The sequence below is a fragment of the Mauremys mutica genome, chromosome 14, assembly GCF_020497125.1.
Source record: "Mauremys mutica isolate MM-2020 ecotype Southern chromosome 14, ASM2049712v1, whole genome shotgun sequence".
Taxonomy (NCBI): domain Eukaryota; kingdom Metazoa; phylum Chordata; order Testudines; family Geoemydidae; genus Mauremys; species Mauremys mutica.
This window is the reverse complement of record NC_059085.1, coordinates 35,846,296-35,864,455: the sequence shown is the minus strand read 5'-3', so window position 1 is coordinate 35,864,455 and position 18,160 is coordinate 35,846,296. Positions and strand designations below refer to the sequence as shown.

Genomic DNA, 18,160 nt, shown 5'->3' with positions numbered 1-18,160 from the left:
TTATGCCTTGTGTGACATAGTTATGTTAGGTCAACCTAACCCCCACTATAGGTGCAGCTAGGTCGACAGAAGACTTCTTCTGTCAATCTAGGTACCACCTCTCGGAGAGGTGGATTATCTACATCTAAGGGAAACCCGCTTCCACCCATGCAGGAAGTGTCTACACTACAGCAGCACAGATGTAGTGTAGGCAGCCCCTGAGTGAAAACAGAAGTAAAATTGACTTTGTCGATTTCCATTGTTCCCAGTGGGAGAAATGCTGAAAGGAAACAAGGAACATAAGTAGTGCTATGTAAACTAGATTTTTTCCTTGTAATAATCTGAGGGGTTTTTAGTATTGTTAATGAAGGGCCGTGTTTGTGTACAACATACGTTTTTTAAAGTTGACAGTGTCGTTAACACTACATAAACACCATATTTAGGAAATAGCTTGCAGACCATGTGGAAATGATTGTCTTTCAAGGGAAACTGCAATGTGTTAACCTATGACAAGAGTACAGTATTTCGCTATTAAATATAAATCAATAATTGTTGGCCTATGGTGCTGGTTAAACAAGATTAAATTATATGTGTGTTCAAGTCCTCCGAGGATGATATTATAAGTGGCCTCAGAGGAAAAGTTCTATATAAATGCAACCACAGAGCATTACAAACATCAATTAGGCCTCCGAGTGTTAAACATTGATTAGGTCTCATTACACTCCTGTGAAGGAGTCAAGTATTATTTCATTTTCTTAAAGCTGGTTAGACTGAGGTATAAAAATTTAAGTGGCTGGCACAGGGGTGGGCAAACTTTTTTGGCCCGAGAGCCACATCGGGGTTGCAAAACTGTATGGAGGGCCAGGTAGGGAAGGCTGTGCCCCCGCCCTCTATCTGACCCCTCCCACTTCCCGCCCCCTGACTGCCCCCCTAGAACCTCCAACCCATCCAACCCCCCCTGCTCCTTGTCCCCTGACTGCCCCCTCCTGAGACTTCCCTGACCCTAACCGCTCCCCCAGGACCCCATCCCTTATCCAACCTCCCCTGCTCCCTGTCCCCTGACTGCCCCGACCCCTATCCACACCCCCGCCCCCCGACAGGCCCCCTGGGACTCCGCCTATCCAACCCCCTGTTCCCTGTCCCCTGACCCCCCCCCGAGCCTCCGCCCCATCCAACCACCCCCCTGCTCCCTGCCCCTTATCCAACCCCCCAACCCCCCACCCCCTTACCATGCCGCTCAAAGCAGCATGTCTGGCAGCCGCGCCGCCCGGCTGGTGCCAGACACGCTGCCGCGCTGCCCTGCAGGAGCGCACAGCCCCACCACCCAGAGGGGGGACAGCAGGGGAGGGGCTGGAGGTAGCCTCCCCAGCCGGGACTCAAGGGCCGGGCAGGACGGTCTCGTGGGCCGGATGTCGCCCGTGGGCCGTAGTTTGCCCACCTCTGGGCTGGCATGAAGTCATGTAGCAAGTCCAATCAAAGCCAAGAATAGAGCCCAAGAATCCTGGCTTCCAGTCCTTTGCTATAGATGGCTGACCCCACTACCTACCAGTGTCTATAACTGTAAAGCTAAGCACATTTATTTTTGTGTGATAGCATATGACTGTTTTCTAGTTCTTTTGTTTAAATTTAGCTTCTCTGTTAAAATGATAATTTAATGGAAGTAAGCAGTAATGTAAAAAAGTGTTTGGATGCCTTTGGAAGTGTACACACGATTTATCTTATGCAGCTTTCCATTAAAGTGAATTTCAGCATTTTCAATCTTTTCTTTATGATGTTACTGTTGCCTCTGAGTAAATAATGTTTGTTTCTCTAATACTAGTGTACAGTACATGCTTCCATGCATTTATACAAAATAAATTGTTAATATAAAAACCAGTATTGCCAACCCCAACTCTCCAAAAAGCATAAGGTTTTAAAAAAAATAATATTTGGGATTTTTTTTTTTAGCCTTCAGGTTGCTTTTAGGTCATGTTTTCAAACTTTTCTCCAGAACCTTGAAGGCTAGAAACTGTTTCCCCATTCCCCTAAGGAAAAGCTCTGTCAATACATTTGCACTTTTAGTCACTTTTGTGTTGGTGTTTGTAGAAAAAAACAATAGGTTTTCCAGTTTTGGAAGGGGCGTGTATGTTTCATCCCTTTCAGCCCAAGAGTTGCTGGTCTGTGAGGTAAGTTAGTGTTGCACAGATTGTGGAAATTAGATAATGTGTGCAGTTAAATAAAGAATAGTAATGACCAAGGCGCTGATACTGCATGTCTCCAAGCACATCAAGAGTTAAGAGGACTTTGTGTGGGTGCAGAGATTTGCTTTTAGGGTTGGCTCCATATTGTTTGTGGTCCTTATGCAAAAACTCCCTCCTTTGTATGCCCCATGCCAGGGGCATGTGTGATGGAGTATATAAACCCCACACTAGGCCAGAAGGGGTTAAGAAGTGATTCTGGGCTTAGGTGACTCCACCCCACCCCACCTGTAGAGCCTGCTGCAGCTGATGGAAGAGATTAACAAGGCGGGGGGGAAGGAAGATGAAATGGCAGAGGAGGAGAGACCTATCTTAGGAGTGCCTGAGTAAGGGTGAGGCCTGCAAATGGTAACTACTCTAAGCCTTAGAGTAGGGGCCAGAGAGGAGACCCAGGTGTGAGGAGCTGGGAGTTTTCTCTCTTGGGCTGAGAGAAGCCTGGGAGGCAGAGTCCTGAGCTGGAAGCCTGACTGGAGACAGAGGCTGATCAGGGACTGCAGCCTGCCTGAAGCTGTGGGCAGAGGGAGAGTGTGACAGCCTCGGGTAGTGGGAGTGAAACCTGGGCACTTGGGCTAGTGTGAAACTGAGCTAGCCTGGAAAGAAGACAGCAAGCCCCTGAGCCCAGCTGGGCTGAAGATTCAGTTGTTTGTGCTATTTTTGGTTGGACTTTAAGTGCAAGACTTTGAGGCCTTGTGGGGAAGCCAGTGGTGGGAAGCAGCCCAGGGAGGCAGCTCTGAAGCACTCCAGGGTGTCTTAGCACCCTCGGTTAGAGACTGATGGAGAGGGAGGGCCTGGGAACTTGTGGAGGGGGCATAAATCCCCCTACCCCTGGCAGAGGAGAGGCTAGAGACTTTGTAAGCCCTGTGTCAAGGGCATGCCACATACAGAGGCCCAGAGGTAGGCTGAAGACTCTTTTGTGAGGCTATTGGCCTCTATGTTTTGTTGGACTCTGTTACCCTGGAAGGGGGTGAACTCAATAGTCAACCCAGCCAGAGGGCTGAGTCACTACCTACCAAAAGGTGGACCATTGTTGGTGAGGGATGCTGGAGACGGAGGAGAGTTGGGACCCAGTGACCTTACCACTATGCAGCACCACTGGTAAGCCAGGCCTCATCACAAGAGGTTTCTCTTATTGCTGTTCTGCTCAGGGGGAACTAAGTGACTGCTCCCTCAGGGTCATAGAGAGGTCAGAGAGACGGCACTAAGCATGGCACAGCCTGCTCATCAGCCCTATGCATAGACAAATCCACAGGATTGTGCCCCTTTTGAAATTCCACTGGGATGGTGCTGCTCTACACTGGCTGCAGCACAGGGCTCTGTGCCTCTTGCACAGTGCAGTCCTGTGTGCAGAATCACCCTTCCAAAGCCAGATCTCTTAGCACAGCCACTCCTGTATTTAGAACTGCATCATTGCTGGCAGTCCTGGGCTCTAGAGCAGCATGAGCCATATTGTGTCATACTTTGTATGACTCGCATATGTCAAAGCAAGGGTGGTAGCGATGGTGGAGTAGAAGTAGTCTTAGAAAATTATATTGAAGACAGTGATTCTTTGCTAATTTTCTTGGACGTGAACAGAAGGTCAGGTGGAATGAAGTCAGACTCATTACATTACTAACAGCAGTTCTTGTTGCTGCGATCTTTGCAATTTTTGGATGGATGTTTAGTTTTACATTTAATGTCTTCTCATAATAAAAACCTCCGTATGCCTAATTTCTTATAAAATGTAGGAGTCTATTCAATGTTTTTACCATATCACTTTATAATACCCCCTTTTCTGTATGGCATCTATTTACCAAAATCATTTTGATTCCTGTAAAATTTGAAAATCACTAAATTGCAATGAAGTTTCAATGTTTTTATTCAAAGCAGCTTTTCCACAATGTATAAATACTGCATATTAACACACATGAAAAATACAACTTCTAAGGCACCCAGAAATGTGTCCATACACTAGTTACAGGACCATCAACAAATATATTGTGTACAATTTGATGTAGACAGTCAATATTTGATATATCAAGATACAAGTCCCTCCGTACTGTACCAGTTTCAGAAAATATTTACAACACTGTGATAAAGGGGTGCCTGTACCCTTATAATATTATATTATGTACTCATCATTACAAATATTAGAAACAGTTTTAGTCTGTTCCATGACATTCTGACAAAATAACGTAAGGGCCTAATTTGCAAAGTTCTACCTTTAATTTCTTGTGCAAGTTACTAGTTTGAAATCAAATAAATTTACATAGACAGATTTTGTGAATTTTTGGTTCTTTGCTTCATCTCAGAGGTTTGGTAATAAGCCTTACCAATAGACATGCCAGCTTAGCAGAACATTGCTCATTTTCCAATAGTCTAGTGGATACATTTTCCCCCCCTTATGCTTAAAATGAATGAGAATGAAATGTTTGTAGTAGGAAGAGACCATTTGATCGTCACTATAAATGTCAGACTAGTTCACTTGCTAAGTAACTAATGCTTTATTAGAATAATGTAGTTCTTTGGTCCTTTGTTTTTATGGAAGGCATAATATTTTTATTCACTAGAAATCACAATCCTGTCAACCTGTAGATAAGTTAGGGAATGACTTTCAGTGTAGTATTAAAGTAGTGGTAAAGAGATTTAATATGGCTTAAAACATACGGTTAATTGGGTAGACACAGATAACACATCCAGGATACTGAATACTTAAATGTACTATGATTAAGATTGTCTATAAGTCTCTTATGTAAACTTCTTTAGTGTCTCCTAAAGAGTGCTGGCTTTAGCCAGATTTGACTTTTATAGACCCAGCCACAAAAAGCCTGAGATTAACTACTGTGGTTGGGAGAACAATATGCACAGTTTATATAGAACAAAGCCCAAACTGACAAGTCTCTAACTATGTTGTTAAAAAAAAAAAACCCAAACAAACAACCCGTATTATCCTTTTCACAAGAAAAACTTAAGGCCCTGTACTCTGATTTTGCCAACTGTTTTGCAGAGATTATTTGGGGAAGTCCTTAATACTACATATGCCGTTGCGAAGTTTTAAGTTTTGTTGTACCTAATGGTAAGGCTTATTCACAAATGCAATAAATTTACAAATTACACTTTAAACTCAGTTACTTGAAGGCTGGCAAAAAAACAAAACAAAACAGAAGACCTGTGCACCACCCCCAGCAAACCTGTCTGTATATCCCTAACATTAAAAGAGCATTTTATCCTAGTGAAAAACTATTGGCACAAAACCTGTATACTATAGATTAAAAGAACAATTAATAGTAGTGAAAAAGATTGCCTAAAACGCATACCCTAACCTACCACAGAAATATAAAAGTTTATATTCTGAAAATATATACTGTATTAAAGTTTGTAAGCTTATTCATTTAAACAGAAATGTACTGAAGTAGTAAACTAAACAACACTTATCTACAGCAAAAAATATACATGCAAGACAACACAAAATAAATTGCTTACCTTGAATATCTACAAATGCAAAACTGCAGATTTTTAAAGATTGTACAAAACAGTTTACACAAGAATAAAATAACATACTTAACAACAAATTGCATTTATTTTTTTAAATACTGTGAATATTAGTAAAGGTACCCAGACTAATATGTACAGTACATCTATGTATCTGAATAGCAAGTTCTCTTCCGAAACAGAAGAGAAAAATCAATTCTGAGCCTTAAATACTCAAAAAGGAAGCTTTTGAAATTATTAGCCTTTTTCTGAAAGAAAAACAAATTCTATGGAAACTAGATTGTAATTGTTTAGATGTGAATAATTAAACATTAAATATGATTAGCGCCTTTTATGAAAAAACATATTTCAACCATTCCTTTGTCAAACAAAATATTAATATGAATATTTGAAAATGCAATTGAAATGGTGCATTTTAAAAGTTGAATGAATTATGATTCTTTTTTGTTCTAAAACCTTCTGTGATAAAACACATCTTCATACTGCTGAGAGCAATTTTCCTAGATATATCAACATATAACAAGCACAGTATTGAAATAAACTTTCTAGTATTTTACAGACACATTTTACATGACCTGGAGTTGTACCTCTCTGGACCAGTATAAGAAAAAATGGAAGTTGGGGCATCATGATACTTTTCCTGATTTTTCTAAAGTCCCACACTGGAAGCCTGATTGTACAAACACTTATGCACGTGACTAATCCCATTGAAGTCAGTGGAACTACTGAAGTAAGTGACTTGTGTGCATGCTTATATGATTGGGTTCTATGGCCCTGATCCAGCAAAGCCTTTAAGCATGTGCGTAACCTGATCACATATTTAAATTTTGCTAGGGGGCCTAAGAAGTAAGCAACCCTTAACATATAACAAGTGCTGTATCAACCATTTCATATTTTTACTGAAAGAATTACCCTTTTAGACCACTGAAAAATAAGAGTCACTCCATAATCACATACAATGTTGCATTTCGAAGACATTTAAACAAATTCTAACTACGGGTCAGATTCTGCCATTTTTTTTCTGTTTTTTTACTTTAAGCAGAATGGGGCGGGGGAGGGGAGTTCTGACTTCAACATAGTGCTCTGCTTTAAAAAAAAAAATCGATGGCACAATTTGGCCCTAGGAGCATATATAGAATGTAAATGGAAGGTATTTTACTTTTAACTATGAAAACCGAAAAGATGGATGGACTCTGTGGAAACCTACTGCTCACTGCAAACTGGCAATTCTAATCTCTCAAAGACTTTATTGAGACTCTTTTTTTTTTTTGAAAGATTGTAAGGAAAAAACGAACAAACCCCTCAGCTCACTTGTGGTTCTTTTAAACTGTAATCTGGTCAGTGAGCTCAAGGATGGAGAGCAAGTGCACAAATCACTAAAATAACAAAGGTGCAAATTTTCTGCTTTGAGAGATTTTGATTTGGGCATACTAACATGGCAATTCGATTCACTGAACATGTTCATGTTATTTCCTCCCTAACTGCTTGCTAGACTTTTGAATCCAGTGTTCAAAAGTCAGTATCGCTGAAAAATATTAGGGTCACATTTTAAAAGAGCAAATTCGATTTTTTTTTCCACTTAACATGGACTGTTTTTATGGACAGCAATAGATTTTTTTTTCTTCCCCATAACCAGATCATGGGATGGCCAGGCATGGAGTACTGGAAAAGCAAAACAAAAACTGTCTCCACCCATTTCAAAACCTAGCACCTTTTTATAAAACTCCTATCCCAGACCCAGACGCCTCCAGAGTATTAATTATCCCACAACTGAGCAATCAGGCAGATAGACTAAGGCTCATAAGGGTTGGTTTGTAGACTTCAGACCAAAAAGAGATGTTTAAACCTGAAGAACACTATGATGCCACATAAGGGCACCACACACCCTGTTATTAATGTCCAGCTAATAAGAAAATAGTAAACTTAAAGCATTTTGTTGGCAAGCCCTTCAGTGCTCCGCAAGAAGGCAGGAAGTGAAGGGAGACTTGTGTGGGACTCACTATTGCAGCTTCCACTGATTTTCCTTAACAAGTTTAACAAACTATGACTTGACTTCAATACATCTTTGTACAATTTCACACATAAAGGAACACGTACATGGCTGTCACTTTTAGTGCCCAGACATTTGGTGATTTCTGTATGTTCTTTATTGTATACACAGCTCACTGTTAAAAATGCACTGGGCTACTTGCATTCTCATGTGAAACCATTAATCCAGTCAAGGGAAGTATGAAAATAATATCTATATGATCAATAAACAGTTGCATACAAACATAAAATAAATAAGTTAAATAAATTCAATGAAAGAAAATCCTAGTAGGTTTTTTTTTTTTCAAAACTAACTTTACATATTATACATATAAATTATCAGGTTTTTCCATTACATTGTTAGAACTTAAAAAAAAATAATTAAAAGATTTCTGAAGTATAATAATTTGGGTCTGCAGAGTGTTACTGTGACCTGATTTTCAGATTGAGCCCTCAGTGTCAGCACAGACATTTGTTGCAAAGCAAGAATAAGTTAAAAAAAGGACAGACAAAATAAATCATTACAGACTGTGTGCCTTACTGGGCCATAGTAGTGCTTTTCAGCACGTGGAATGTACACTTCTACTGGATGAGCATGTGAATGATGCAGCACTCAGTAGAATTTATGTGCGCTGACCAAGTCTGCCTCCATCTTGATTACACAAAATCAAACCAGCTAGAAGCAGCTCTGTAACTTCTCAATTTAACTCACAAGGAAATTGACACAACCATATGTATTAAGATACACTGTCACAAATTCATCTCAAGGATGCCTTCCCTCTGCTTTTCAAACACAGGTAATGTTTGAACTCTGTTTACACTTGGAATGTTTTCTCTCGAAGTTAAACTGTGACTTCAGACTTCATAGATTTTGTCTTGCAAGTAGCTGAATAATGAATCCAGTCCTTTGGAAGAACTCCACAGCTGTTTTAACATCTGACACTCTTTTTCATTCACATCTTCAAGTCCAGATTTCAGGAAGCTCCGCACCAGGCATTTAGACTCTTCTAATACCTAAAGTTAAAATATTAGCAAAGTTATTTATTTTTTTTAATTTAATTTTTGATCTGCTCGATTTATTACGGACAGCAGTATTAACAGTGTTTTATCACTTAAATAATTATCTCCATGGTGTAGAGAAGTTGGACCTGATTTTTCAGAAGTATTAAGCAGCCACCACTCCACCTGAAGTCAGTGGAAGTTGCTGATACTCAGCATAGAGATTTGTATTTATGCACTAGTACCAAGATTTTCAAAAGTAAATAGTGATTTCAGGTGCTTCCATTATTGGGGGCCTTACTTAGGCTGCCTTAATTTAGAAACTGTCTTAAGCCAAATTGTCTCTCTTTACTTTTTTTTTACATACAAACCCCAAAAGGAACTCTATTAGTTAAACGAAATTGGGATATGTTCCATGCTTCACTGTGTTCTAAGGGCAGGGGGTTAATACAAGATGTTAGTGTTTGTAGAAAAGGGAGACAAAAGGGAGCAAGCTCTACCAAACAACTGAGTCCTATTCTAAGGTGTCCTCTCAGTTTTGGACTGTAACTCATTACTATTCCAGAACTGTGTTTCTTCTCAATAGACTGTAAACAGGTCAATTATAAGCAGCAGGGTTGCTGGGTTTTTTTCTGTTTGTTTTGTATTTTTATGCACAATTGTTCACAATGAACTAGAATGAGACCATTATATTTGTTCTACTAGACTCCTAACTCTTCTATAACTTTTAACCCTTTTGATAGGTAGCTCATGCTTGGTCATATTATAGAAGTAGGGTTGGAAGAGACCTCAGGAGTTCATCTAGTCCAATCCCCTGATCAAACTAGGACCAACACCAACTGAATCATCCCAGCCAGGCCTTAAAAATCTCTAAGGATGGAGATTCCACCACCTCCCTACGTAACTCATTCCAGTGCTTCACCACCCTCCTAGTGAAACAGTGTTTCCAAATATCCAACCTAGACCTCCCCCACTGCAATTTGAGACCATTGTTTAACACCTATCTTAACACCTTCCTTCAATCTAACAGACTTCAGTAGAAGATGCTATTGTACACCTGATCCGTGTGTGGGGGAATGGAGAATGCAGGATGAGATTCAGAGCACTTCCCAGCTCATATAATATAGGACGTATCAGCCTGATCCGATAAGCTTATGCTGCATTTCCAAAGACTAATGCATGGTGGGTTTAGTTCTGAATGTCTTTTCTGAGATGTAATCTACACTTGATCTAATTAAAAATCTTCTGTGCCTCAACTGTGTCTTGAATGACAAGTCTTCTAAGTGAAGTCAAGAAATGCTAAGGGCATGGCTACACTGGAAACTTCAAAGCACTGTTGTGGGAACGCTCCTGTGGGAGCACTTTGAAGTGCGAGTGTGGTCGTGTGCGAGGGGATTAGCTCCAAGTGCTGCGAGTGAGGCTCCCAGTGCTCGGAGCCTGTCTACACTAGTGCTTTAAAGCGCTCAGACTTGCTGTGCTCAGGGGGGTGATTTTTCACCTCCCTGAGCCAGCAAGTTAGAGAGCTATAAAATGTAAGTGTAGACAAGCCCTAAGAATGCCAGGGGCATGCAGTATAATTAAAGAATTAAGTACAAATGGCTACCAGTTGCTTTCATTTTGTCAGTTTTTTTAGGGAGGCTGTGGTTTTCATTGTTACTGTTTACATTACATTTCTTTTAAAAGCTTAGATAGGGCTGATGCAGGAATATACATGCCTCAAGGAAGAGGGCCTTGGAAAGTGAGGGCTATGCAGGGGTTTTAACAGCCACTAAGCTGCAATCAGAAAACAGGGAAGTAATAACCCCTTGGACCAGATTTGGCTCCCAAGATCCTTGTATGGATCTCACCTCTCCCACATGGACCTCAAGAGAATGCTCTGTGGGGGGAGAGGAAGAGAGAGGGAGGGAGGGAGGGAGTTGAAAGCCTGGTGATCGGATGAAAGCAGGAGCTGGGGACATACATTTTCCCCTCCCCTTCACTGGGGTTGGGGGGGGGGTGTCCCTTTTTTAAAGGCTGTGGCAATGCAACTCCATTGGAGCCGTGCTGCAGGGAGCAGAGAGAAGCTTCAGGGAGGGACAGAGAGTCTGCATGGAGGTGCAGGTCTGCTGCTGACCCCCTGGCTCTGTGTATGGATCCCCCTGATTCATCAGTGAGCCCTACAATCCATTCCATATTGGGAAGGGGAAGTGAAACAACCTGGGAAGAAATCCATGAGCAATCCTTGCACAGACTTCCTTCTATTAGCCCTCCCCTCCAGAGGTTTTACTACTGGAGTTGAGAATCTAGTTCTCTAGTACATGACTAGGCCTTGTAGCACACCTTCCCGGTTTTCAGTGAAGTTATAGTTACCAATTCCTTTTGCCTATAACTGAACAGGTTTCTATTTAATTCCTTAATACGAGTTGTAATCTAGTTGATAGAAACAAAAACTGATAGATTTCTTACCACTGCACTGCAAGATGCCATTTCTTTTACTCGCAGCATCACTTCTTGACTGAATGTTGTTGGCCAAAATACTTGTGACACAAGTCCTCTGCTGCAGGCTTCCTGTGCTGTTAGCTTTCTCCCGCAGAACAACATTTCATTTGCCTGCAAAAGAAAAGGCTCACTCAAGCTCTTGGGTGGTGATTTCCTTCTGTCCTAGACCACATATGCCTGGTGCTATGGTCAAATAAGACTTGCAAATATTTTCATCCTTCTCCTTAGTGAGAAGTACTTATAAAGTGGTTTTTGCAGTGACATCTAAGCATTGTATGGACAAATTAAAAAAATATATTAGCTGTTCAAATCAGCATATTGATGTCAGTGATTTTACAAGAGTAACTGTCAGTACATAAGCAATGATACGACACTGATCCATGACAGCAAGTATAAGCTATTATGGGCGTCAAATTCTGATCTTTTTTTACACTGGGGTAAAGTAAGTGACTAATGGAATTACTCCAGATTTACACTTGTGAAGCAGACAGCAGTGTAAAGCCCCAGTGTACCCTAGTAACTACTAGCTATTGCATGAGTCTAGCATGGTGCAGAAAGAGACTTTGAAACCTCCCACATTAGCTTTGCCAAAGCAATTTGTCCCTTTCCTGACACATCCTTGAAAATGGCCCCTCTTCTCATGTCCCTTGGGTCTCTCTTAACCGGAGACTGTAAAATGTGTCAAATTCTGTGACAGTCATAAAAACAGTGCAAACCAGTATGGAATTAACCAAGCCCGCTGAGCAATTCTAGGAGAAAAGTGCCTTACCAGAGCAACACCCAGTATTTGTGGGAATGTATACGATGAGCAGCCAGCTGGAGTGAGTCGGATCGTCGCATATGGGGTCTGAAACCAAGCCTTCTCGCTTGCCCAAACGATATCACACAGCGGTAAGATAGAAGCTCCCAACCCAAGAGCTGGGCCATTGATAGCAACTACAATTGGCTTCTTAAATTGAATAAAAGCTTTTACAAAATCCCTAAAATAAAAAAAAATTAAAAAAAGGAAGTTCTTGAATAGGGAAACACTTAAATTAGTTCTTGAGTTTAAACTACATATCTGAAAACAGATCTGAATGTCAAATGCCTTGCTCAGTTTTTATGCCTTCTACTGGACTTTTCCCCAGATGAACACTTCAGCTGATTTGTCTGTAATTAATTTATAAGAATACTATGGAATAGCAAATGATTTCTCTTAAATTGTATTTGGTTTGTGTAGAGTAACTGGAATGCCTGGAACATGGTACCTTTTTGCGGTATGGTTAGGACTAGTATTATTTCTGGACCAGTAAGTGATGGGTTGTATACTTAGCAGCTCTCACTCTATTCAAGGAAGGCCAGCATGGATTCAGGTGGTCTTGCTTAGCTAACTTGATGGAATCCTTTAAATATATTGCAGAATGAAAGAGGAGTACAAAAGAATTAAGTTAATTAATTCTCAATGGGTGCACTGTTGTATACTTATGTTAAAGAACCTGAGGGTCTGCATCAAAGATTAATGGTAAGGTATCATACTGAGCCATGGAACAGAGATAAAACAGGGTGATATAAAGAGTACACACAAGCTGAAAGAGAAAGACACAAAGGGGAGCCACAGATTGGAAAAAACTACATTGAAATTAGATTATTAGAGTGGTATCCAGAGGTCACTTGCTGGATCTTTGTTAGAAGTGATTTAGATTAAGGTATAACAAAGATCTCCATGTCCCACCTCTTACAACAAATTTGAACTGATGGCGGGGGGGGGGGGAATAAAAGAGGGGAAGCGGAAATAATGCAGTCAAATGCAAAATGGGTTGGCTCACTTAGGTGAGGGCTAGAACACACTAAATTTAGTGCAATAAGAGCTTTGAAATAAGTCACCGGCCTTCTATGAAAAAGGGTATGGAATCTGTGTGAAACAGAACAGTCTGTACACTGATCAGGAAAAGTGTGGGTGTAATTATGGACAAAATATGGGTTCCATCAAACCAGTGCACAGCAAGAGAGAAGGCAAACAAAATACTGAATTATATTAGCAGAAGGAAAATGCAAAGCAAGAGGTGATACTGTTACTGCCCAAGTCTCATATGGAGTATGTTGTGGAAGAACGTGATTCTTTTAAAGACATTTGTCCTTGGATGTGCTTGCAGATTTCCTGTTGAGATCAATGGGACCTATACTTGTGCATCTGAGAGCAGGATTTGGATGCTGGAGATGATAGCAGATCTCATGGAAAGATTAAGGCACTGATTTTAGCAAAGCACAGGCATATGCTTAACTTTAACCATGTGACTAGCCCCATTGAAATCACTGTGACTATGGATTGGGATATAAGAGAAAAGGGGTTTATTTTCAAAACAACAAAATAAAAAAAGAGAGGAGACTTTGAGATGACCCAATATTAGCGTTTACTATGTATGAAAAGGACTGACAGTGACAGTGATGTGTTTTTTCAAAGAGGTAGTATGATCAATATTGAGAGGCCTGAGTCTGAACATGAGAAAATAAGGAGTGAAGAGAAAGGTCAGGAGCTCCACCTCGTACAACAGACAATAAAATGGAACAGGTTACTAGGCAAGGCAAGTAGAGTAAGGAGGGGTACTGTATCGATGGGCTCAGAAGGCAAAGATGTATTACTGGAAAAGGAGGGGACTGAGGGGAATTATAGTTCACGCTTCGCTGACCAAAGCAAGGCCCAATGATTAACTCCAAGCATTTCTCTGCCTGTAATGTGACAACCTTCATCAATTTCAAAATTTCAGAGTATTCTGGGTACCAATGGGCACAAGCCTATTGATTTTTTGGTACAGATCAGAAACTGGAAAAGCTGAATGCAGAGGAAAATCAAGACTCCCAGACTGCTAGGTGCAGAAGGCAGAAGAAACTCCCTTTGCCCCTGCAGCTGCCTTCACAGATCAGAGGCAGCAGCTAAACATGCTGCATGGGGAGGCAGTCTGCAGCCTGGCAGAAACAAGACAGCCTTATAAGGAGAAAGGGGGGACCCCAGAAGGGGAGAGCAGAATGTGAGGGGACATTCTTAGAATTGTACTGGAAGTTGTAAACACTGTTGCACAGTGGAACTTATTACAGTGAAAGGGGAAAATGTTATGTTTGGAAGGCTTTTGTTTTTACTAGAGGAGACGTGAAAATATGGTCTTCATGTGCACTTTTGAATCTTGCAATGAGCTTGGCATGGACACAGCGCTCTCATTGCAGGATCAGGGCTTCTAGTCTGTTAAAGGGCCTGTGAAACAAACAAACTGCAATCCTGTTGTTTTAGGCTATGATCAACATATGAGAGCTATAGCACAGACAGAAGGAATACCCTGTGAGAATTCTTCTTTTCATCTCATAATATTGATATGAACACATTCCACTCTCAGCTGATACAGAGAATGGACACGGGTAAGTTACTATATACTGGCGCACCCTAACCACTGACAAAGCAACATTTTCTCTCGCTACAGTGTTATTTTGTGTCAGTCAGTTAACTGCTTCTCCCTTTTCAGGGAATGATTGAGCAACAGAAAAGCATTGACAATTAAGTTAAAAGTTTAAGAATATTGTATTTCCATGCTCATAAAATCTAACCTGACTGGGCCAGAATCTGACATTCTTGCTGAGAGGAATGACGTTATTCTGAGACTACTACTGATTGTAACATAAGAAAGGGTGGCAAAATGGACTTGATCCACACCCCTTTTAAATAAGAATCCAATTGACTTCACTGCTTGTTGTCAGGCCCTATGTGAGGGACATACCAGATTTCATTAAGCAGTTTATATGGGGCCATATTGCAATACCCTTCCTTCCATAGATTGTAAGCTACTATTCAGTGCGACTGTTGTGGAGTAAGGCACTACCAATGTGAGTCAGAGTATCACAGTCTGGTCCATACTTATTTAAATGTTGAATGGATATGTATGACTCTATACATCTATAGGATTTTTGTGTGTATAAATGTATGTCTATTTAGTCATTCATATTTATAAAATAAACATTAAACAAGTATTTACATATTGATTGTGTGTATATGTATATATGTATATGTATACCCATACACACACACACACAAACAATTTCATACATAACTAGTGATTTTGATACACTTTGAAGGCGCCTGATTTTCAGAAAGTGCTGAACATCCATCCCATAAAAAGTAGGCCTCTTTCAGGTGTCCTCAGCCTCACAAGACACCTCTGAAAATTTAAGCCATAATATTATTAATTAAATTTACAAGACATTCATTTTTCTCTACTTTAAGTTTCAGAAATATCTAATAGAATTATCCAAATTGTACTGTAATAGTTGTGACAGATACAGCAATTTCCTGTGTATTCTTGGGAGACCTTACTGAATTAAGTTGAAGTGTCTTTGGGGTCCATTGTATTCAATGCAAATCTTATATATTTTGGTGAGCAGGGACTGTCTGTAACCTCTCCAGGAGGCAGATGTGATGTGAGGCCCAGGAGTTCAAAGGTCTACATTGAAAATGTGTCAGAGAAGAATGGATTTTGGGACATTAAATGTGAGGTATTCCCCAGGAAATCTACTTAGGGAGAGGTTAGTTCAAATTCCCCACTTCCAATTATGCAAAAACTCAGCCTTTTGAAACTATGCCCTGAGGAATGGGTAATTGTCTGCTGATTATCTGTTCCAGGAGACTGCAGATCACATGCCCAAGCTGTATAAAGAAATAGTTGTACTGCAGTTGAGATTCTGCTTCTGAATTTGAGACAGTTATGAACGTATTACCACAGGGAAAACCCAGTTGTGGGTTTTGAAGGACTGACCAGGGCTCAAGGTTGGAGTTGGGGTGAGCTCTGGTAAGCTTTTGAGCATGCATGTAGATTCTTTTATTGTTTTTAATGTTTTCCCTGTAATGCTTTTATCTTAAGAATACATGTGCTTGCTTAGAATGAGCTGTTTGGTAACTTATAACTGATGGCAATATACAGGTGGCAGCCCCCGGGGAGAAAGAAAAGCACCAACACTGGCTTTTTTGGCAGTCTAGCTTGCTGGGGAGATCACAGTGTAGGCAGGGAACTGTATAACCTTAAAGAACCCCCAGTCAGGATGGAGTGAGATGCGGGTCTCTGCCCAAGAGAGGTGACTGCTGGGACCCTAAGAAATACAGGTGCAATTGCCCTGAAGCTGACAATAGTCACTGCAGTAACCAAGATACTGGTAATCAACAGACTGAGGTCATTACTAAAATGCCTTGGCTTCCGTTAGATAATTCTGTTGATTTATATCATGAAACAATAAAACAAGTTGTCCTAATATAGCTGAAGTCCAGATCTATAGCAAACCATTCCCTTCAGTTGGATTCCTTCATAATAATGTCAGAATGTACTGCATAAAATTTTAAAGCTCTCAAAAGAGGAATACATATTTGTAGGAAATAATAAGTCTGAGCCAAGTCCTCAGCTGGTGTAAAAAGATGTAGTTCTATTGACTCTAATGGAGTAACACTGATATACACCAGCTGAAGATCTGGTCATATATTTATACCATTGTGGATAATGGGAACATTTGATGGTTTATAGTGTAGATTGATTTATAGACAGCACTTCATATACCCTGGATTTCTATTAAAATAATCTGATATTTTAAGCAAAACCACATTTTAGTTATGAAAATAGAACTACATTTACATATAAATTACATGATTTAAATGTAAGAAAAATATCAGAAACCTTTCTAAGAAGGTTCTGAAATACATTAGATGCCTGATATATTAATATAACACGACTAAGTCATAGATCCCCATTTGTACTGAAACTCATTAAAATGATGAAAACTGAAACAAGTAAAATATCTGGCTTTGAGGAACAATGTTAAAACATGAAGCCACAGCTAATTTAAAAAACAGTTACATCTCAATTTGAATTTGAGACTTGAGGAAGAATTTTGAAATACACTGAGGTAGTGGAACTAAATAAATCTTAACACATTGTACTGGAAATAAGAGTTCTGTCTCATAAGAAAAAGCTACAGCAAACCCATTCCTTTTTCTTGTTAAATGAATTTGTAGGACTGAAATTAGCGTACAATCAACACTTAAATATTTAACACTCTTGGACCTGACAAATATTTTTTATAATCACACACTGCATTTCATAATTTATATGTAAGCTTGGGTCACCTTATAGCTTCTGCAATCCTAGTGCTTTCTTTTCTTCTGTCATTGGATAACCTGCCAATTAAATATGAGTAATCTAGGCCACTACAGAATACACTTCCCACTGCGCTGAGAAGCAAGAGTTTACTGTCATCAGCTGATGCATTGCACAATGCTCTCCGAACTTCCTTCATGATCTGTGGATAAAGAAAAGTAAACAATTCGACATGCATGCCTTTGCAAGATAATTTCTCTTGCTTTATAAAATTGTACTTGTTGTTAGAGATGTATATTTTGGCCACTATAACTTAAGTACTTTGAATTATAATAGTGTTTACAAAGCCCTTACATCTTTGAAGTGCTTTGCGGACATGCAGTAATTCAGATCCATTTTTGACAAGGTGGCATTTCTTCGCTTATCCTTTGGGGGAAATTCTGGTTACCTAAATTGTGTTATTCTATTGATTTCTTGTTTCTTGGCTCTTATTTTGCTCCTATGACTTTTTAAAAAATAAACAGATACATCTTTGTACCATCAAAGTTGTTACCACAGCAATAGCAGGGTAAGCTCTGTGTTTGAGTGAAATATATAAACCCTGGCCTTCGGTTCTTCCACCAGTTCAGTTAGGGCAGTCTGTATCAGTCAGGTGGAACAATACAACTTTAAATGCACAGACTTTAATGTATCGTTTATAGTACTATGGTCAGTGACATTTTTAAAGTATACAAATGCTATCGTAATAAAAGCCACTAGAAAGATGACTAATTTACCGCTTGATTTACTATTAGATCAAATTATTCATAAACACTAGTCAAAATCTTTAAGACCTTGATGTACTGGTGTTGAAATAAGAGACTATTATTA

At 39.9% G+C, this 18,160-nt stretch overlaps 1 protein-coding gene and 1 long non-coding RNA gene across 2 annotated transcripts in view; one reads left to right on the top strand and one right to left on the bottom strand.

Moving 5' to 3' along the window:
- LOC123349143 overlaps nucleotides 1–18,160 on the top strand; it is a 208,156-nt gene that overhangs the window by 65,153 nt on the left and 124,843 nt on the right. The gene's annotated exons all lie outside the window — the stretch shown is intronic.
- CDYL2 (chromodomain Y like 2) overlaps nucleotides 4,054–18,160 on the bottom strand; it is an 80,894-nt gene continuing 66,787 nt past the window's right edge. Inside the window, exons 4-7 of the mRNA XM_044986917.1 lie at nucleotides 17,320–17,492; nucleotides 11,959–12,169; nucleotides 11,157–11,300; nucleotides 4,054–8,726 (exon numbers count right to left, since the gene is read on the bottom strand). Coding sequence (XP_044842852.1) covers nucleotides 8,568–8,726; nucleotides 11,157–11,300; nucleotides 11,959–12,169; nucleotides 17,320–17,492 — 687 coding nt within the window. The 3' untranslated portion in view covers nucleotides 4,054–8,567. The remainder of the gene's footprint in view (nucleotides 8,727–11,156; nucleotides 11,301–11,958; nucleotides 12,170–17,319; nucleotides 17,493–18,160) is intronic.